The sequence below is a fragment of the Bombina bombina genome, chromosome 10, assembly GCF_027579735.1.
Source record: "Bombina bombina isolate aBomBom1 chromosome 10, aBomBom1.pri, whole genome shotgun sequence".
NCBI lineage: Eukaryota > Metazoa > Chordata > Amphibia > Anura > Bombinatoridae > Bombina > Bombina bombina.
In genome coordinates, this window is record NC_069508.1 from 27,514,276 (window position 1) to 27,533,046 (window position 18,771).

At 37.1% G+C, this 18,771-nt stretch overlaps 1 protein-coding gene across 1 annotated transcript in view; it reads left to right on the forward strand.

The window, feature by feature from the left end:
• The window catches only part of LOC128641109 (calcium-activated chloride channel regulator 1-like), a 170,447-nt gene that overhangs the window by 13,701 nt on the left and 137,975 nt on the right, over positions 1 to 18,771 (forward strand). Inside the window, exons 3-6 of the mRNA XM_053693684.1 lie at positions 8,066 to 8,216; positions 9,114 to 9,222; positions 11,651 to 11,831; positions 12,716 to 12,943. Of these exons, the coding sequence (XP_053549659.1) occupies positions 8,066 to 8,216; positions 9,114 to 9,222; positions 11,651 to 11,831; positions 12,716 to 12,943 (669 nt within the window). The remainder of the gene's footprint in view (positions 1 to 8,065; positions 8,217 to 9,113; positions 9,223 to 11,650; positions 11,832 to 12,715; positions 12,944 to 18,771) is intronic.

The following is an 18,771-nucleotide window of genomic DNA, read 5'->3' on the forward strand; positions in this document are numbered from 1 at the left end:
CAAAGAGGTATACAGACCAAAAATGTTAAAAGAAGTTTGTTTCTACAAATGATGAAAATGTGATGTATTTTCCCTAAACCAATATAATAGAGGACCATATAAGTTATGTCAAGTTGTTATGTTCATATAATAAAACAAAATACGATGTAGAAGACTTTTTTTTACTTTGTTATTATGTAGCCAAGTATTTAAAATCATCTAACATAATCATTATTTGACTTCCGTGTTGATAGCCCAACATACATCAGACTGCAGGCCTCTTTGTCATAAGTTCAACCAGACTTACAAATGGGATAAGAAAACAGATTTGTAAATACAAAGTGGCAGTTTCATCTAACTACAAAAAAATACTAGTATATAAAAGAACATGATGTGAGAAGTTTATGACTATTTACAAACATTTTAGAACTTACGATTTTACAATTTAGGATAGAACACAATTGATTTAGATAAAACTTTGTATCTAGTCTATGGGGATTTTTGTAGACAAATAATTTAATACATTTTCTAAAAGATCGTGCTTGATAGATATAGTATATAATTAAAGGATTAAGCTCACATTCTATTGGCTATTCCAATCAGGATTTTTTCCACTTTAATTATTATTGGCTGATAGAATTCTATCAGCCAATTGGAATGTAAGGGACGCCATCTTGGATGACGTACCTTAAAGGGAAACTTCATTCTACGTTGACCATCGGAAGAAGGGGATGCTCCGCACCGGATGTCTTGAAGATAGAAGTTGTCGTCTGGATGAAGACTTCTGCCGGCTTCGATGAGGACTTCTGCCGCTTGGATGAGAATAGATGTCCGGTCTTTGAAAACTGTAAGTGGATCGTCGGGGGTTAGTGTTGTTGTTTTTTAAGGGTTTATTGGGTGGGTTTTATTTTTAGAGTAGGGACTTTGGGCCGTAAAATAGCTAAATGCCTTTAATGCCCATCCAAAATTGGTAGTTTATTGTAGGCTAGGGATTTTTTTATTTTGGGGGGGGGGGGGCTTTTTTATTTTGATAGGGCTATTAGATTAGGTATAATTCTTTTTATTTTTGATACTGTGTTTTTTTTTTGTAACTTAGTGTTTTATATTTTTTGTAATTTAGCATTTATTTTTTTGTAATTTAGCAATTTTTAATAGTAGATTTAAATAATTTGAGTAGGGTTAGGGTTTTTTAATATGTAATATACTGTAGTTAATTTAATTGGTAGTTTAATGTAATTGTAGTATAATAGTTAGGGTAGGTTAATTAATAGTTTAGTATAGTTTATTTTAATTCTACAGGTTTTAATTTATTATAAGATAGGCATGTTGTAATTTTAATGTAAAGTTAATGGGTTGTTAGGTTTAGGGGTTAATAGCTTAATTTGGTTTATGGTGATGTGGGGGGCTGGCGGTTTAGGGGTTAATACTTTTATTTAGTTACGGTGGGGTCCAGGAGCAGAGGGATAGGGATTAATAATTTTATGTAGGTTGCGGTGATGTCGGGGCGGCAGATTAGGGGTGTTTAACCTCGGGGTATATGTTAGGGTGTCAGGTGTAAACATAACTGGTTTTCTACCATAGAAATCAATGGGATATCTGGCAGCATCCGACATAAGCTTTCACTGTTTTCAGACTCCCATTGATTCCTATCGCATCCGCGGCCTCCAGAGTGACGGATTGAAAACCAGATATGCTGGGCCGGAATAGCCGCGAGCGTACCGATTAACTATTTGATAACTTTTAAAAAGTGTCAAATAGTGCCGAATGTGTATTCGGAACATCTGTAATGATGTAAGCATCGATCTGTGTCGGATTGAGACCGGCGGATCGTATGTTATGTCACAGATTTCAACTTTTTCCGGTCTGTAGGCTTTGATAACTAGGTCGAATCAAGCTCGCCACAATTACGCTGCAGAATTCTAGCATATTTGCGGTTGACGGCTTGATAAATAGGCCTCATCAAATAGTTAACCGGTACGCTCGCAGCTATTCAAGCCCAGCGTACCTGGTTTTCAATCCGCCACCCTGGAGGCTGCAGATGACACTAAATCAGCCAAGAGGATTGAGCTCGCATTCTATTGGCTATTCCAATCAGCAAATAGAATGCAAGCTCAATCCTATTGGCTGATTGCAACAGCCAATAGGATTTTTTTCCCCTTTAATTCCTATTGGCTGATAGAACTTCATTCTACATTGACCATCGGAAGAAGAGGATGCTCCTCGCCAGATGTCTTGAAGATGGATCTGCTCCACGCCAGATGGATGAAGATAGAAGATGCACTTCTGCCGGCTTCGAAGAGGACTTCTGCTGCTTGGATGAGGATGGATGTCAGGTCTTCGAAAACTGTAAGTGGATCGTCAGGGGTTAGTGTTAGTTTTTTTAAGGGTTTATTAGGTGGGTTTAATGCCCATACAAATCCATTTTCAGGGCAATGGGGAGCTTAGGATTTTTAGATAGGGTTTTTATTTGAGGGGGTTGGGTGGTGGGTTTTAATGTTGGGGGGTTTTTGTATTTTTTTTTTTACAGGTAAAAGAGCTGATTTCTTTGGGGCAATGCCCCGCAAAAGGCCCTTTTAAGGGCCATTGGTAGTTTATTGTAGGCTAAAGGTTTTTTTATTTTGGGGCGGCTTTTTTATTTTGATAGGGCTATTAGATTAGGTGTAATTCTTTTTTATTTTTGATACTGTGGTTTGTTTTTTTCTGTAACTTAGTGTTTTTTTATTTTTTGTAACAGCGTTTATTTTTTTTCCGTAATTTCGTAATTTTTAATAGTAGATTTAAATAATTTGAGTAGGGTAAGGGTTTTTTAATATGTAATATAGTTAATTTAATTGGTAGTTTAATGTAATTGTAGTATAATAGTTAGGGTAGGTTAATTAATAGTTTAATATAGTTTATTTTAATTCTAAAGGTAAGTTTTAATTTATTATAAGATAGGGATGTTGTCATTTTAATGTAAAGTTAGTGGGTTATTAGGTTTAGGGGTTAATAGCTTAATTTAGTTTATGGTGATGTGGGGGGCTGGTGGTTTATGGGTTAATAGGTTTAGTTAGTGGTAGTGATGTGGGAGGCCAGGGGTTTAGGGGTTAATACTTTTATTTAGTTGCGATGGGGTCCGGGAGCGGAGGTTTAGGGGTTAATAACTTTATTTAGTTGCGGTGGGGTCCAGGAGAGGCGGATTATGGGTTAATACTTTTATTTAGTTGCGGCGGGGTCTGGGAGTGGTGGGATAGGGGTTATTAACTTTATTTATTTGCGGTGGGGTCCGGGAGAGGCTGATTAGGAGTTAATACTTTTATTTCATTGCGGCTGGGAGTGGAGGGATAGGGGTTAATAACTTTATTTAGTTGTGGTGGGGTCTGGGAGAGGCGGGATAGGGGTTAAACATTTTAGTATAGTGGCAGCGTTTAGTGACAGGATATAAATAAAGTTGGTAAAAAGCCGAATAGCAGCAAGATCGATGACTGCTAGTTAACAACAGTCTGCTGCTTATCGCCCCGTACTTGGTGCGCGTCTTTTTGCGGCTTTTTTAAATAAATATGGAGATCATATTCAGGTCCGCGGCCGTGATGTTAGGCGATGTTAGGCAAGCGTATTACTGCCGGCGAATGCAGCATAGTTGACGGCTTGATAAATAGCCCTCCTAAAGTAAAGTATTAGGGCTACACGAAAAGTATCACAAACACATAACAAATTAAAATAAAATATTACACTATTGTTTATTATTGGAATAAATGTATAAAAGTGTTTAAAATTGATATTTTATATACAACGGTATTTTACAAAGGAGGTGTTTATATACCTTTGGGTTAGCGCATGAGTGAAAGCCAGAAGAGGCTTTTGTAGCGTGTCCCATAGAAGTCAGGGCCGTGCTATCCGACCATCAGGTGTTAGCGTGCCTTAGACTTTCACTTGAGCACAAACTTAAAATATGAGCTAAAGATTAAGGGCTTGCTTACAAGTGAGGCACACACTGTTTTGCACAAGTGATATCGTCTTTTCATGAGGATTTTTGTTTGCGATGATATTACAAGTTGAGCAAAGTCGCCATTTACGCTTCAATCCTTACCACAAGCTGAGAGCTGTGGTTAACTGTTTTCTGAAACAAAAAAGTTTCACAAAACCCTTCGAAAATATATTACAGAGCACAGTTACACTCATAATAACACTGTCTAATAAAAATGAATTTATAAAAATATTGCACAAAAAAAGTTATAAGGACTTAAAGATATAACATCTCGGGTTTAACTTAGAGATACATACAGATACATTGCTAGAAATGTATTTGTATGTATATATCTATACATATCAGTGGCGGATCCAGAGCCTGGTCTCGGGAGGGGCACTTCCAGATAAGATCGCAGATCGCACTATGTTCTGCTATGGGGAGGGAAGCCCTCTCTCCAGTGGCGTATTTAGGTTTTGTGCTGCCCTAGGCACTCAAAATTCTGCTGCCCATCAACCCCCCTCCCCCCTTAGATTTTAGGCTTTTTTTGGTGTCAATATTTTTTAGTCTGGGAGTAATGGGACTTTTTTTTATGGATATCGATAGAAGCTGTGAACAATGCGGGCCAGTAAAGTCCCTGCCCCCGTGCACTCATGATCAGTAACCTCTGCATACCGGTGTTCCTTCCTCACTTCCTTGGCTTATCCTCAGTCACTTCTAGAGCTTCCTGGTTTCCATGGGGATAAGTCACTAGCTGTCAATCAAAAGGGCAGCCCGGCAGTGCAAACATATATAGAGAAAAACACACCCCCACCACGGCACCGGATGGAATGTGCAGATAGGCTGTCCGTGATTTATTCCTCTGCTGTAACAGCACTTTTGTTAGTTGAATGAGGAACAAGTACAGCTGCACAGCAGACACTGTATCTTTGTCAGGCTGTCAGCATCTCACAGCATTTTAATTTAAGCGCTGTTGTTATCGAGGAGGAGCTCATTACGGCAGCTTTATTTCATTTGAATGTTTTGTCTGGCAGGGGTGTGTACTAGTCTCTACAGTCATGTTCGCACTGCCCTTTTCAAAGGGCGTCTTGGTAAATCTGTAAGACACGCTCTAACATGGCACAGCAGTTTGAGACAGTGACATTACTCAGATTCAGATTGAAGTAACATACTAACACCGCTCCGCTCCTACTGAGGCTCCAAAAAGTGCCTGCCTCTCTCAGTATATTCTCGGGGGGGGGGGGGGCAATTGCCCCGTTGCCCCCCCCTAGATCCGCCAGTGATACATATATATATATATATATATATATATATATATATATATATATATATATATATATTAATGTATTTACAGTCATTTACACACATATAAACACATTAATATATATGTATACAAATATAGACATTAAAGGGACATAAAACCCAACATTTTTCTTTCATGATTAGGTAGAACATACAATTTTAAACAACTTTCCAATTTACTTCTATTATCAAATTTGCTTCATTCTCTTGGTATCATTTGTTGATTGAAGGAGCAGCAATGCACTACTGGTTTCTAACTGAACACATGGGTGAGCCAATGACAATCAGTATATATATACAGCCACCAATCAGCAGCTAGAACCTAGTTTCTTTGCTGCTCCTGAGCTTTCCTAGATAAACCTTTCAGCAAAGGATAACAAGAGAAGGAAGCAAATTAAACATTAGATGTACATTGGAAAGTTGTTTAAAATTGTATGGTCTGTCTAAATCATTAAATAAATATTTTGGGTTTTATGTCCCATTAATGTCTATTTGTGTGTACATACATATTAATGTGTTTATGTGTGTATATATGACTGTAAATACATATATACACATATAAATACATCAATATATATGTACACACACATATATATATATATATAAAACACACAGAGAAAGTCCAGCACTCACTTACAAGCTCTCAGCTAAGATTAAAAGCAAAAATGGAAGGGTTAGCTACCACATCTGGCCAAATGGGACAAGTCCATGTACCACGTCAAGGTCCCTTCCACAAACATGGGACCCTAAAACAGCCACACAATGCAAGCTCTCAATCCAACAAACTGGGAACTTGTTTCCAGTTTGTTTGGACTTGAGAGCTTGTATTGTGTGGCTATTTTAGGGTCCCAGGTTTTGGAAGGAACATTGAGGTGCTACCTGGGTTTTCCCCATTTGGTCAAATGCGGTAACTAACCCTTCCATTTTTGCTTTTAATCTTAGCTGAGAGCTTGTAAGTGAGTGCTGGACTTTCTCTGTGTGTTGTATTAATTTGTTTTGTAATTTTCCCTATGGTTCTTGCACCGAGACCCATCTGGGGTTAACTGCCTGTGACTCTGGGGACAGCACATCTTCATGTGAGTGCCAGTGAGCACCCAGGGCTGAGCATGTTGCAGGGTCATAGGATGTGTACCCAGTCCAGTCTGGGAGTGCAGTCCCCTTCCGTGTTTTGTATATATATATAAATTCAGAGATAGGTGCACTCTCACAAACAGTCTTCAAATGCCAGGGTGCTGAATGGAGATAAGGTACAGAAGATAGAAGACAGCACTCGCTGGGCTTAATTAATGCAGTAATTTCCTAAAAGGCCTAAAGGGAATTACTGCATTAATTAAGCCCAGCGAGTGCTGTCTTCTATCTTCTATATATTTAGCAGTGTATCTGTATGTATCTCTATATATTTAGCAGTGTATCTGTATGTATCTCTATATATTTAGCAGTGTATCTGTATGTATCTCTATATATTTAGCAGTGTATCTGTATGTATCTCTATATATTTAGCAGTGTATCTGTATGTATCTCTATATATTTAGCAGTGTATCTGTATGTATCTCTATATATTTAGCAGTGTATCTGTATGTATCTCTATATATTTAGCAGTGTATCTGTATGTATCTCTATATATTTAGCAGTGTATCTGTATGTATCTCTATATATTTAGCAGTGTATCTGTATGTATCTCTATATATTTAGCAGTGTATCTGTATGTATCTCTATATATTTAGCAGTGTATCTGTATGTATCTCTATATTAGAGAGTATTTTTGCCTTTTTTATCATGTAGACTTTTTGCATTATTCAGGTTACCGCTTGTTCAAAATAAGTTTTTTTTAAACTTGTAATATGAACGCAACCCGACTGATGTAAAAAGCTTAAAGTGAATGTAAATTTTGATGTTTAAGTGCCCGGTTTTTAAAACTTTGATTAAAAACAGGGGCACTTTAATTCATTAAAATTTACATTTCACTCCTGTTGTGACAAAAAACTTACCTTTTAAACTTCACAGCAGCTGCTGCTTCCTCCGGTCTCACAAGCCATTTCTGATGTCAGAAATGATTGATAGGTCATCCTCCAATCACAGATTCCCCCCCGGGGGATTCAGTGTCTGATTCACTGCTCTGATTGGAGGAAGCCAGATACCTCATTTTAGACCCAGGAAGAGGCTTTGAAACAGGTGGAGGAAGCTGGAGCTGCTGTGAAGATTAAAAAGTAAGTTTATTTTCACAACAGGAGTGAAATGAAAATATTGATGAATTAAAGTGCCCCTGTTTTTAATCAAAGTTTTAAAAACCGGGCACTTTAGCATCAAAATTTACATTCAGTTTAACTCTAGCAGAGTTTTTGTGATCACAAAAAAATACTGCATTATTTATAATCTAGCTATAAAAGCGCCATTTACCTTGAGCGGTGTTAGTGTTCAGCAGCACTAATATTATTGCATTGCACTTGTTGCATTTAATCTTTAATGTTTTTGGTCTTTCAGCCCCAACTAAATTTAAATAAACAGCTGGATATTGTGTCCATGATCCCAGTAATGTTTCATTAGTATGCACTTCTTTTATATCAATGGCAAAGTGAAAAGTATATTATCCTCAGTACAGCCTCTGAGTGACTGTACTGGGCAACACAAAATGCATCAGATAATATATAATAAAAAGGGAGTGTGCTGCATCATACAACCTGTTAGGTAGGTTCCCCTCTAGCTGAAGGTTCCTCTAGCTAGCTGCACACATTTTCTAATTAGAAATTCTGCCCTGCAAGAATTTATGATTTTAAATGGTTAAATTTAACTATTTATAGTCCTTGGTTTATATGATTTATGTGCTTCTCTCTTCACCAGGCAGATGTTATTATCGCCAGCCCTTTTCTCAAATATGGAGAAGAACCTTATACCTTGCAATATGGAGCCTGCCAGGAACCAGGGAAATATATTCATTTGACTCCAGAATTTATACTGAATGACAGACTAATCAGAATATTTGGCCCACGAGGTAAATAATATCATTGTATTGAATTCATTAACTAATTCACTAGTAACTGAATCCAAAGTCTTTAACATGGCAAATCAAATGAATTGAATAATAATAACAAAGTGGATTTTTTTTCTTCTATGGCAGAATATACAATATCTTACAGACTAGTGGGGAATAGTAAGGGGATACTCATCAACAGCTTTATACAGAACACAAGACAATACACTGCAAATGTTTATATTGCAAATATTAAAATGTTTTATTAAATTGCCATTAAAATAAGTAATATAAAATAAAATAAAAAGGTTTAGTAATTTATTAATATGTAAAATCACTTAAATATGCAGATTACACACACATACATAAATACTGTATACTATATATTTTTATTATTACTAAAATTATGCTCATCATCCTTTTCTTAGGGCATGTTGTGGAATTTTGTATTTTTGATGTTAAAAAATAGGTTATTCTTTGATTCCCTAAACAAAGTTTCCATTAGGAAGCAAGGTTTTTTAAAGTTCTCTAAATTTTATGATTTTTGGAAATTTTGCACACCATATTATCATATAAAAAGTAACATTTTGCACACCATATTATCATATAAAAAGTAACATTTTGCACACCATATTATCATATAAAAAGTAACATTTTGCACACCATATTATCATATAAAAAGTAACATTTTGCACACCATATTATCATATAAAAAGTAACATTTTGCACACCATATTATCATATAAAAAGTAACATTTTGCACAAGTGAAATCATACAAATATTTCACAAAGCATTTACTCTAAAAGCGGAAAACAAAAATGTTGTTTCTTTTGTAAAATTATGATTTATTATTTGAGTAGACAAAGCAATAGATTTCTACATGTACACCTTTTCACTTTTTGACTACTGTCTTGCAGGAAGAGTGCTTGTTCATGAATGGGCCCATTTACGATGGGGGGTCTTTGATGAATACAATAATGAGGTGCCTTTTTACATCACTGGAAATGGCAATAGAGAGGCAACAAGGTATTACATATTTTTAAATACTGGTTGATTTAATTCCCTGTGTAATATTACTGATGTTAAATATTTTAGCACACAAAATTTCTTTGCACTTTAATTGTAATTACGGTAACACGTTTGAAAAAAAAATTGAATCCGCTATGTAATTTGTTTAATGCTTAATTAATATTCAAAAGCAAAAGAATGAAGGGACCATAGGTATCCTTAAAAAGTTCAATCTTTATTAATTCCATCAACGGCTGTAAAAACAAATAACAGCAAACCACCCCGTAGTGAACAATGGGCTCAGAAAGTGATCTTACGCGTTTCAGCAAAGAGCCTTATTCATAGATCTTAAAGCACCTGTGTGTAACACACCTTTAAAAAGAATTTGTGCTTGCTTATTATTGGTTAAAATAAAACACACCCATTATTACAACGTTTACCTAATTTACCACAGAAAATAGTACAATATTAGAGAGTATAGGACAGCACCCAAAAAGATTATACAGAATGGGTATAAAAGTTGAGGCCCAAGTAATGTCACATTCTAAAAGTAAAAGCCTGCATTTGTAGTTAGAAATTCAAATATATACCTTTAACGGAAAATCTAACATAGACTACCATAGCGCAGTTGCTTATACAGACATATATCACAGCATATAATCGATTCACAGTGAAAACATGATTTCATCTTCTGACTAGATTATATTTAGTACTTGTACTATGTACTTCTATAATTAATATTGTATGATTTATAATATGCAAAGGTAGAAGACTCTCCCTAGTGAGGCTCAAGATGTAAGCGGGGAGGGGATCCCAAAGTTTATATGTGCAATGTGTTCGGTAGAAGAAAGATGCATGTATAATGTGCTGTGTCCCAATATTGGATCTCAAAGTCCTTATCAGTAGTGTCCTGTGGTATGCTTTAATGGTAGCAGTATCGGAAATTAAAGAAAAGGCAATAACTCACCAGGGTGTTAACTGCCTCAACATCCGATTGTTTGCTTACCGTCCCGCTTCTCCATAGGAGCTCTGCACTCTGTGCTGTCTTCGGCGTCCTTCACGCTGTTGCGATTAACTCCGCTGTGATAAATGTGATGATTTATAATATATCTATATATATATATATATATATAATTGATTTAGCAATATTTATTTTTGTTTTAAATGGGCAGATATGTAAAAAATCAAATCCTGATTCAGAGAGTACAAAAATAAATCTAATTTTCTCCTATTATCAAATTTACTTTTTAGTATCCTTTCTTGAAATTTTATTTATTGATTAATTTAATTTATTTTAATATCCACTTGTTATTATGATATGTGTATAGCATATGCACCATGTATTTTTTGTTTTTTTTTTATGTTGTTTTGATGTTTATTGTACATGTGAAATATATTGCATTATTGTAAGGCATTAAAACTATTTATCAATAAGGTGAACACCTTGAGCTACATTATATCCCTGCTGTAACTGGTCAGAACATCTGTATTTCTTACATTGATGCTAATTCTACACATAAAACTGTTAAAAGCACATTTTTACCGTATGGCATCTCTTGGCTGTTTCCAAAGATTTCATTTCATTTGTAGATACTTTTGCATTTGCTCAGTTCACATGTTCATTAACGATATTGGATTAAATAGCTGTTATGTTTCAGTTTTGTTTTAGCCACATATTTTTTACTTCCTTGATAGTCTGGGAAAATCAATGAAAATAAAAATATTAATTAGCTTTTCATGTTAGTAAAAACAGCCAAATCAGTAAATAATAACAGGAAAATCTCATTACTAATTCAAACAGCTTTTCTCAAATTGCTTGGTTTTGTAGAGGAATTCTGGAGGTTTGGATTGTGAGACATTGCTATTTATCATGGATCCTTTTCTTTTGCTGATGCTAGATATAACTCCCAACATCTCTTATATGATTTCCAGGATATGGGAGGTTAAAAGCTTGTGGGCAGTGATCCACCTGCAATTTATGGGTGTGGCTGTTTACAGGAGGGGAGGGGTGAAATACAGAGGGGCAGGGTTATGTGTTTTCTGTGTTCATGTTCGGGTGTTCTGTGTGTATGTCTGGGCAGAGATCAGTCAGTTACTAGAAACTGAGGGGCTGCTGACAGGAAGTGGGTCATTCCTTTCAACTTGTGATAATCCCGCATGATGCGGGACAGATGGGAGGTTATAAAATGATCATTCTGGACTTTTATTTGCAAACTGACCATGATGTTTAAATGTAGCATTATATTAATATGTGTAGTTCTTAGCATGAATTTGGATTCTGGACATGTAGAACCATGGGAATAACCAATGACTAAACAGGATTTTTAACAACCAAATATAGGGAAGTACAGAGGGTTCCACAAACAACCATGAAGTGAGGGTACCTCCCTAGCACCTCCCTAGAGAAAACATATGTGACTAAAGCACCTTATATTTTCTGTTTCAGGTGCTCCCTTGATATTGTTGGAGTTGAACAATATAAGCAATGTAATAATGGAGGTGTCTGTACAACAAGAGCTTGCAGAGATGATCCCACCACAGGCCTTTATGAAGATGGTTGTTCTTTTTTTCTTGATACAAACCAAGTTACTACAAAATCCATTATGTATTCACAGTCACTGACTTCTGTGAGTGTTACCATAGCTACTTCATCACAATGTTTGCTTGTGTTAAGGTCAATTTGAACAAACAATTTTTATATCATGCAATCTTGTTATACTAAAATGAAAATGTAAAAATGTGCAAAATTTTTAGTCTTATACTAGCAGGTAAAGTATCTTCCCAACCTTCTTTTTGCATTACATTCATACTCACTTCAATGTATTAAACATTATGAAATTGTGACCTTTTCAGTTCCTATTAGAAATGGAAGTGCAGAACACTGTTATATTCCACACAGCCATTGGCTTCACACTCTAGTGACCTATTTATAACTGTCCCTAATTGACCACAGCAGAGAAGGTAACCTAAGTTACAACATGGCAGCTCCCACTGTTTTATAGACGCTAACACTTTACACTTATGTGGTCAATATTTAATCAACTAGTGAAACTTTAAAAAATACATCTACGTGTTCTACTCAGGCTGATCTTTTCTTTGAATGCATCATTCTATCTAGCCTTTATTTAGTGTTTAATGTCTCTTTAAGGGCTAGATTACGAGTTTAACGCTATTTAGAGATCCAGCTCGTACATTAACATTGATAGATGCATTTTTTGTACGCGTCAGGTTCAGCTCATATTACAAGTTGTATATAAAATAATGCAAATGTTTATAATAGGAGTTTTTTTAAATGCTTTCAAAATATTAATTTTGTATACAAATTTTTACAACATAATTATTAATAATTGCTGCTGTAGCCAAAGCTCATAAAACAATTAATTTAATGTTCATTCAAGTAACTTATTTATTTGTAATATATACATTATAAATAATACTATAGCTAATAGAGATGTTACTGCAAAGAAATTTTCATTTTTGCACGCTTTATTTACAGTTTTTATACATTTAGGTATCTGAGTTCTGTGATGCAAGCTCACATAATATAGAGGCTCCAACCTTACAAAACAGAATGTGCAACTTGCGCAGTACTTGGGAAGTCATCATGAATTCCACTGACATTACATCTACTCCTCCATCCAGTAGCCCATCTGTACCTGTTGCCCCTACGTTCTCCCTATTGCAGCCTAAAGACAGAGTCATCACTCTAGTACTTGATGTTTCAGGAAGCATGGGAGGTGTAAGTATTCCATACATTATTTTGTATTTATTGTATATAAACAATTCATAGCTTAGATAAAGAACATAGATGAGCTAATTTCTACACATATATGTTGTATGGCCAGAACAAACATCCAAATATTCTTTAGTAGTTGTCAGAAATTGCACAGTTTCATAAACCCAATGTTTCTATTTTTTTCACTGGGACATGGAAGCTAGGGGGTGGGGCCCAATAATATGAGGGACGAGTTTGCGCATTCTAAGAGCAGAGACTGGGCAGTAGAGGATCAGGGACAGGTGACCTAGGGACTCTGTTAATCTACTCTGGTTGTAATTTGTTTGTCATCAAAGTGAACAGTACAAAAACTTACGGCTAGATTACGAGTTTTTGTCGGTAAGGCTTGCAGTGTTAACAAGCCTTTTTTTCTCACCGCTCACTTAAGACAACGCTGGTATTACGAGTTTTCTGAAAGCTGGCGTTAGCCTCAGAAAAGTGAGCGTTGAGCAAAATTTAGCTCCACATCTCACCTCAATACCAGCGCTGCTTACGGTAGCTGTAAGCTGGCTAAAACGTGCTCGTGCACGATTTCCCCATAGGAAACTGTTAGGATTCAACGGATGAAAGACAGTTGTTTGGATCTGCAACTGCGAAACTGTTATAAAATGTCTCAATGGAGCTGAGATTTATCTTATCAGGAAGACAACCAGCTAGCTCACAGTGAATTTTTGGTAAGATACAGTTGAGGTATATTCAGGTATGAATCTGGTTATTATCTCAGAAATAAATCAGAAGAATGTCTCTCTCTATGAGGAAGAGCTATATATATATAATTAAGCAGGCAGTCCTGATTAACTGAACAGTGTCTCTTGTTATCATATACCAGGTGAGTAACGAATTGCAGTGATGAGAAACTTCACATATATACATATATACAAATTAGAACATGTTCATGCTTACCACAACCTCAGGACAATTTGCTTGCGGTTATTTTCAGTGAGAGAAGAGTTTCTGATCTGCAGCTGACAGGCAACAGTGAAGCAATGCAATCAGGTAAGAGACAGAGCGGCTGTATGGAAACTGGAACTCAATTACAGGTTGTTATTCCTTAGAGCCTTTAATGTAATTAGTCAGCGGCAGACTTAGTTACAGTGACTGTGACAAACAAAAGTGCAGAGGTTTGGTATTGTAGCACAACTGTTTCCTTTCAGAGGAGATGATTGCTGCAGCTTGTGGGAGTCAGCATGAAGTGGGAATCAGTCTCCCAGTTTGTAAAGATCCTGTGCTGCAGGCAGTTTAATGATTGGAAAGTTTCCTATTGTTTATGATGCTTGAAATATCTCAGTAGATAAAGGAGATTAGAACAGTAATTTGTAATTCAAAATAGCTTAGGATAAAGCAGAGAGAGCAACTATGTTACTCCTATAACACTCAATAATTAAGCACTTGTCTAAGGTTAGAAGACAGGTGATATAGAGTAGGTAGGTTGGTCTAATGAATAAAGGTGGTATTGGAAGTTATTCACACAAGTCAGTTTAAGGTGGAATACCTGACAGAATCCCCCCTTCAAGCAAACCGCACCATGGTTTGTGGCCGAGGTCTATGAGGATTGCGTCTATGGAATTGAGCAATAAGCCTAGGGGCAGTTATATGAGACTCCGGTTCCCAAGTGTCCTCATCGGGGCAGTAGCCCTTCCAATGAACCAAGTATTGTAGTTCACCATTATGAATCCTGGAGTCTGATCTCCTTCACTTCATATTCCTCAGAGTCTATAAGTGGTGTTGTTGGTGGCATCACCTGAGTCTTGGTGATTTTAGCTGGTTTCAACAGGGAGACGTGGAAGGTCGGATGGATGGTTAAGGTAGAGGGCAACTGAAGGGTGACTGCATTCTCGTTGATTACACGAATGATCTGAAATGGTCCTATGAATAGACTGGCTAATTTTTTACTGGGAACTTGAAGTCATAGATTTTTTGTCGACAACCATACCCAATCCCCTGTAGTATATGTCGGTGGTGTTCTTCGCCTGAGATCGTAATAATTTTTCTGCACTACCTGTGCGGTCTCCATATTTCTGCAAAGTAGTTGGAAATTCTCAGTTATTTTATCAGCCAATTCTTCAATGGAAGGATTCGATGTGACTTGTTTTGAATTTATGGAGATATTGGGATGGTATGCAAAATTAGCAAAAAATGGGGATAACTTAGTAGAGGAATTGGTAGAGTTATTGTACGAAAATTCAGCTAAAGATAAGTATTTTTTTCCATTCATCTTGATGATATGCACAATAATATCGTAGGTAGGATTCAAGCCACTGATTAAGGCGTTCAGCCTGTCCGTTGGTCTGCGGATGATATGCAGTGGTGTATCTGTGTTTAATTTGGAGTTTCTGGCAGAGGTTTCTCCAGAAGCGGGAGGTAAACTGAGTTCCTCTGTCCGTGGTTAGTATAGATGGTATGCCATGTAATCTAACAACATTATCGATGAAGAGCTGAGCGGTTTCAGAGGAACTGGGAAGTTTGTGAAATGGTATGAAATGAGCTTGTTTAGTAAACAGATCTATAACGGCTAAAATGGTATTCATACCTGATGATACTGGTAGTTCAACGATAAAATCCATGCCCAAATGGGACCATGGTCTATCTGCTATCTGAATGGGCATGAGTAAGCCATAAGGAGCTTTCTTTTCAGACTTAGAAGATGTACAGATGATGCAGTTATGTACATATTCTGTTATGTCTTGTATTATCTTAGGCCACCAGTAACTCCTAGAGATTATTTCATTTGTTCTTGTAATGCCGGGATGACAGCAGAGAGGAGGATCATGGTGGTCCTTAATTAACTCCTTGCGTAGGGAGATAGGAATGTATAATTTATCCTTTTTGTACCATAAACCATCTGAGGCTTTCTGTAGATCGTCTGGAATATGGGTTTCCAAATGAAGAGCCTTGTGGTACTTAGCCTTGTCACAGTAAGTTAAGCCAATGAATTTCTCATGAGAGATGATTTCTGTTGGATTGTCATTATTTACAGGTACAGGATCTCTTCTGGAAAGCGCATCTGCCTTGCCATTTTTTGAGGCAGGTCTGTAGACTATCTGGAAATTAAATCTACTAAAAAAAAAGACTCCAGCGTACCTGACTTGCTGAAAGTGTCTTATTCCGCTGTAAATACTCCAAGTTCTTGTGATCAGTATACACCAAGATGGGAAGTAATGTGCCCTCTAGGAGATGTCTCCAGTACTCAAACGATCTCTTAATGGAAAGCAATTATTTTTCCCCTATAGGGTAATTCCTTTCAGGAGGAGATAACAACTTCGAATAAAAAGCTATGGGATGTAAAGGGTGAGTGATATCTTGTCTTTGTGAAAGTACTGCTCCAAGTGCATACTCCGAGGAATCAACCTCTAAAACATACTGTAATTCAGGGTTTGGATGACATAATATTGGAGCAGAAGTAAAAGAGGTTTTTAAGAATGTAAATGCTTCTTCAGCCTTTGGGTTCCATTGAAATACGGTTGATGATCCAGTTAAAGTTGTCAGAGGTTTAGCTATTGTGGAATAGCCCTTGATAAACTTTCAGTAGTAGTTGCTGAACTCTAAGAACCTCTGAAGTTCCTTTCGGTTTTTTGGGTAGGCCACTTTTCAACTGCTTCCACTTTGTTCGGTTGCATTTCAATTCCTTCTGGGGATATAGAGTACCCCAAAAAGGAGATCCTGGTGGTATGGAAAAGGCATTTTTCTGCTTTGGCATACAAACTGTGAACTTGTAACCGGGATAAAGCCCATCTCACATGCTTAATGTGATCCTCTAAAGTTTGTGAATATATTAAAATGTTGTCTAAATAGACTACGACACAAATATCCAACATGTCCCTAGACACATCATTGATGTAATGTTGAAAAGTGGTAGGGGCATTACATAGGCTGAACGGCATTACCAGATACTCGTAGAGCCCATATCTGGTACGAAATGCCGTCAGCCACTCATCTCCTTCTCGTATGCGAATGAGATTGTACACGCCCCTTAAATCGAGTTTAGTAAATATGGTCACCTCATGCAACCGTTCAATCAGTTCGGGGATTAGAGGGAGAGGATATCTGTTTTTTACTGTGATCTTATTTAGTTCCCTGTAGTCTATGATGGGACGTAATGACTGATCTTTGTTCTTGACAAAGAACATTCCCGCACCAGCAGGAGAGACAGAAGGTCTTATAAATCCCTTCTTCAAGTTGTCGTCTAGATAAGACTTGAGGTGTACCAATTCAGGTTGGCTTAAGGGATATAGATGGCCATAGGGTATAGCTGAGCCCGGCTTCAAATCTTTGGGGCAATCATAACTACGGTGAGGAGGTAGTGTTTCAGCCTCCCTTTTACTAAACACTTCAGAGAAATCTGCATACTCGGGAGGTATTTGTAAACATTCCTCAGACATGTTTATAGAATGAGGAGTGTTGAAACAGACTTTTTGATAGTGAGAGGAATCCAAAGAAACCTGTAGAGTTTTCCAATTTATAACAGGTTCATGTAGTCTGAGCCATTGCATGCCCAATACAATAGGGAAATGGGGGGAAGGGAGGACATCAAAGCGCAAAAATTCATGGTGGTTAGAGTACTTACTAATATGGGTACAGTATGGTGAGTTATTGGGCCGCTAGAAATATATGTACCATCAACAACACGAATAGACACAGGCTGTTGTTTTTGCTCAAGTGGTATTTTATTAATTCTAACAAACTCCAAATCAATATAAGTTGCATGTGCACCCGTGTCAACTATGGCTTCTGCTGGGTAGCGCTTACGGTCCCACTGCAAGAAGAGAGAGATGGTACAGTAGTTAGATTTAACCTGAGGAGAATCAACAGTATTACTCAAAACCCACTTACTCTTCTTGTTTTTCTGTAATAAGGGGCATTCTCTCACAGTATGTGCTGGATTGGCACAATATAGACATAATGCTTTAGACCTCCTTCTTTGTTTTTCCTCCTGGGATAACGGACCTCTCAATAGACCTATGTCCATAGGTTCCTGTGTGACAGCAGTCGCGCTGGGATGGTAGGTAGAAGGAGATGGCCTTTTATAAGTTTGATCTGAACCATGGTGTTCATTCTTTCTTTCAGCCTTCTATCAATTTGTACTGAAAGTCTCATTAAACCTTCTAAGGAATCAGGAAGTTCTACTCGGGCCAGTTCATCCTTTATTGCATCGGACAGTCCTAAACGGAACTGATTCCTTAGTGCTATATGGTTCCATTGAGAGTCTGTTGAAAACTGTTTGAATTCAGTGATGTATACTTCAGCAGAGCGGGAACCATGTTTTAGTGCCCTCATTTTAGTTTCAGATGTTAATTGTGTGTTGGTGTCAGAGTATAATTCATCCATTGCAGCCAAAAAGCTAGGGAGAGACGAGATAATGGGGTTGTTGGTCTCAAAGAAAGAGTCTGCCCCGATTCTTGGTTCACCCCTTAAATAGGTGATCATTGTCAATACCTTCACCCTATCAGTGGGATAGGTTTTTGGTTTTAATGTAAAGGTAAGGAGACAGGCATTTCTAAATTGTCTGTACAGCCGTCTATCCCCTGAGAAAACATCTGGAGGAGAGATGTGTGGTTCAGGGATGCTCTCAGAGGTGGTTGCCTTCGGTGTTATAGCATCCTTTATGATTTTCCTTAAGGTTTCGTTTTCAACCTGTAGGTTAGTGAGGGCTTGACCCATTTGATCCACTTTCTGAGATAAACCATACACTATCTGCGGCAGTTCCACTGGATCCATTTTTATTGGCTTAGTTATTATGTTAGGATTCAACTGATGAAAGACAGTTGTTTGGATCTGCAACTGCAAAACTGTTA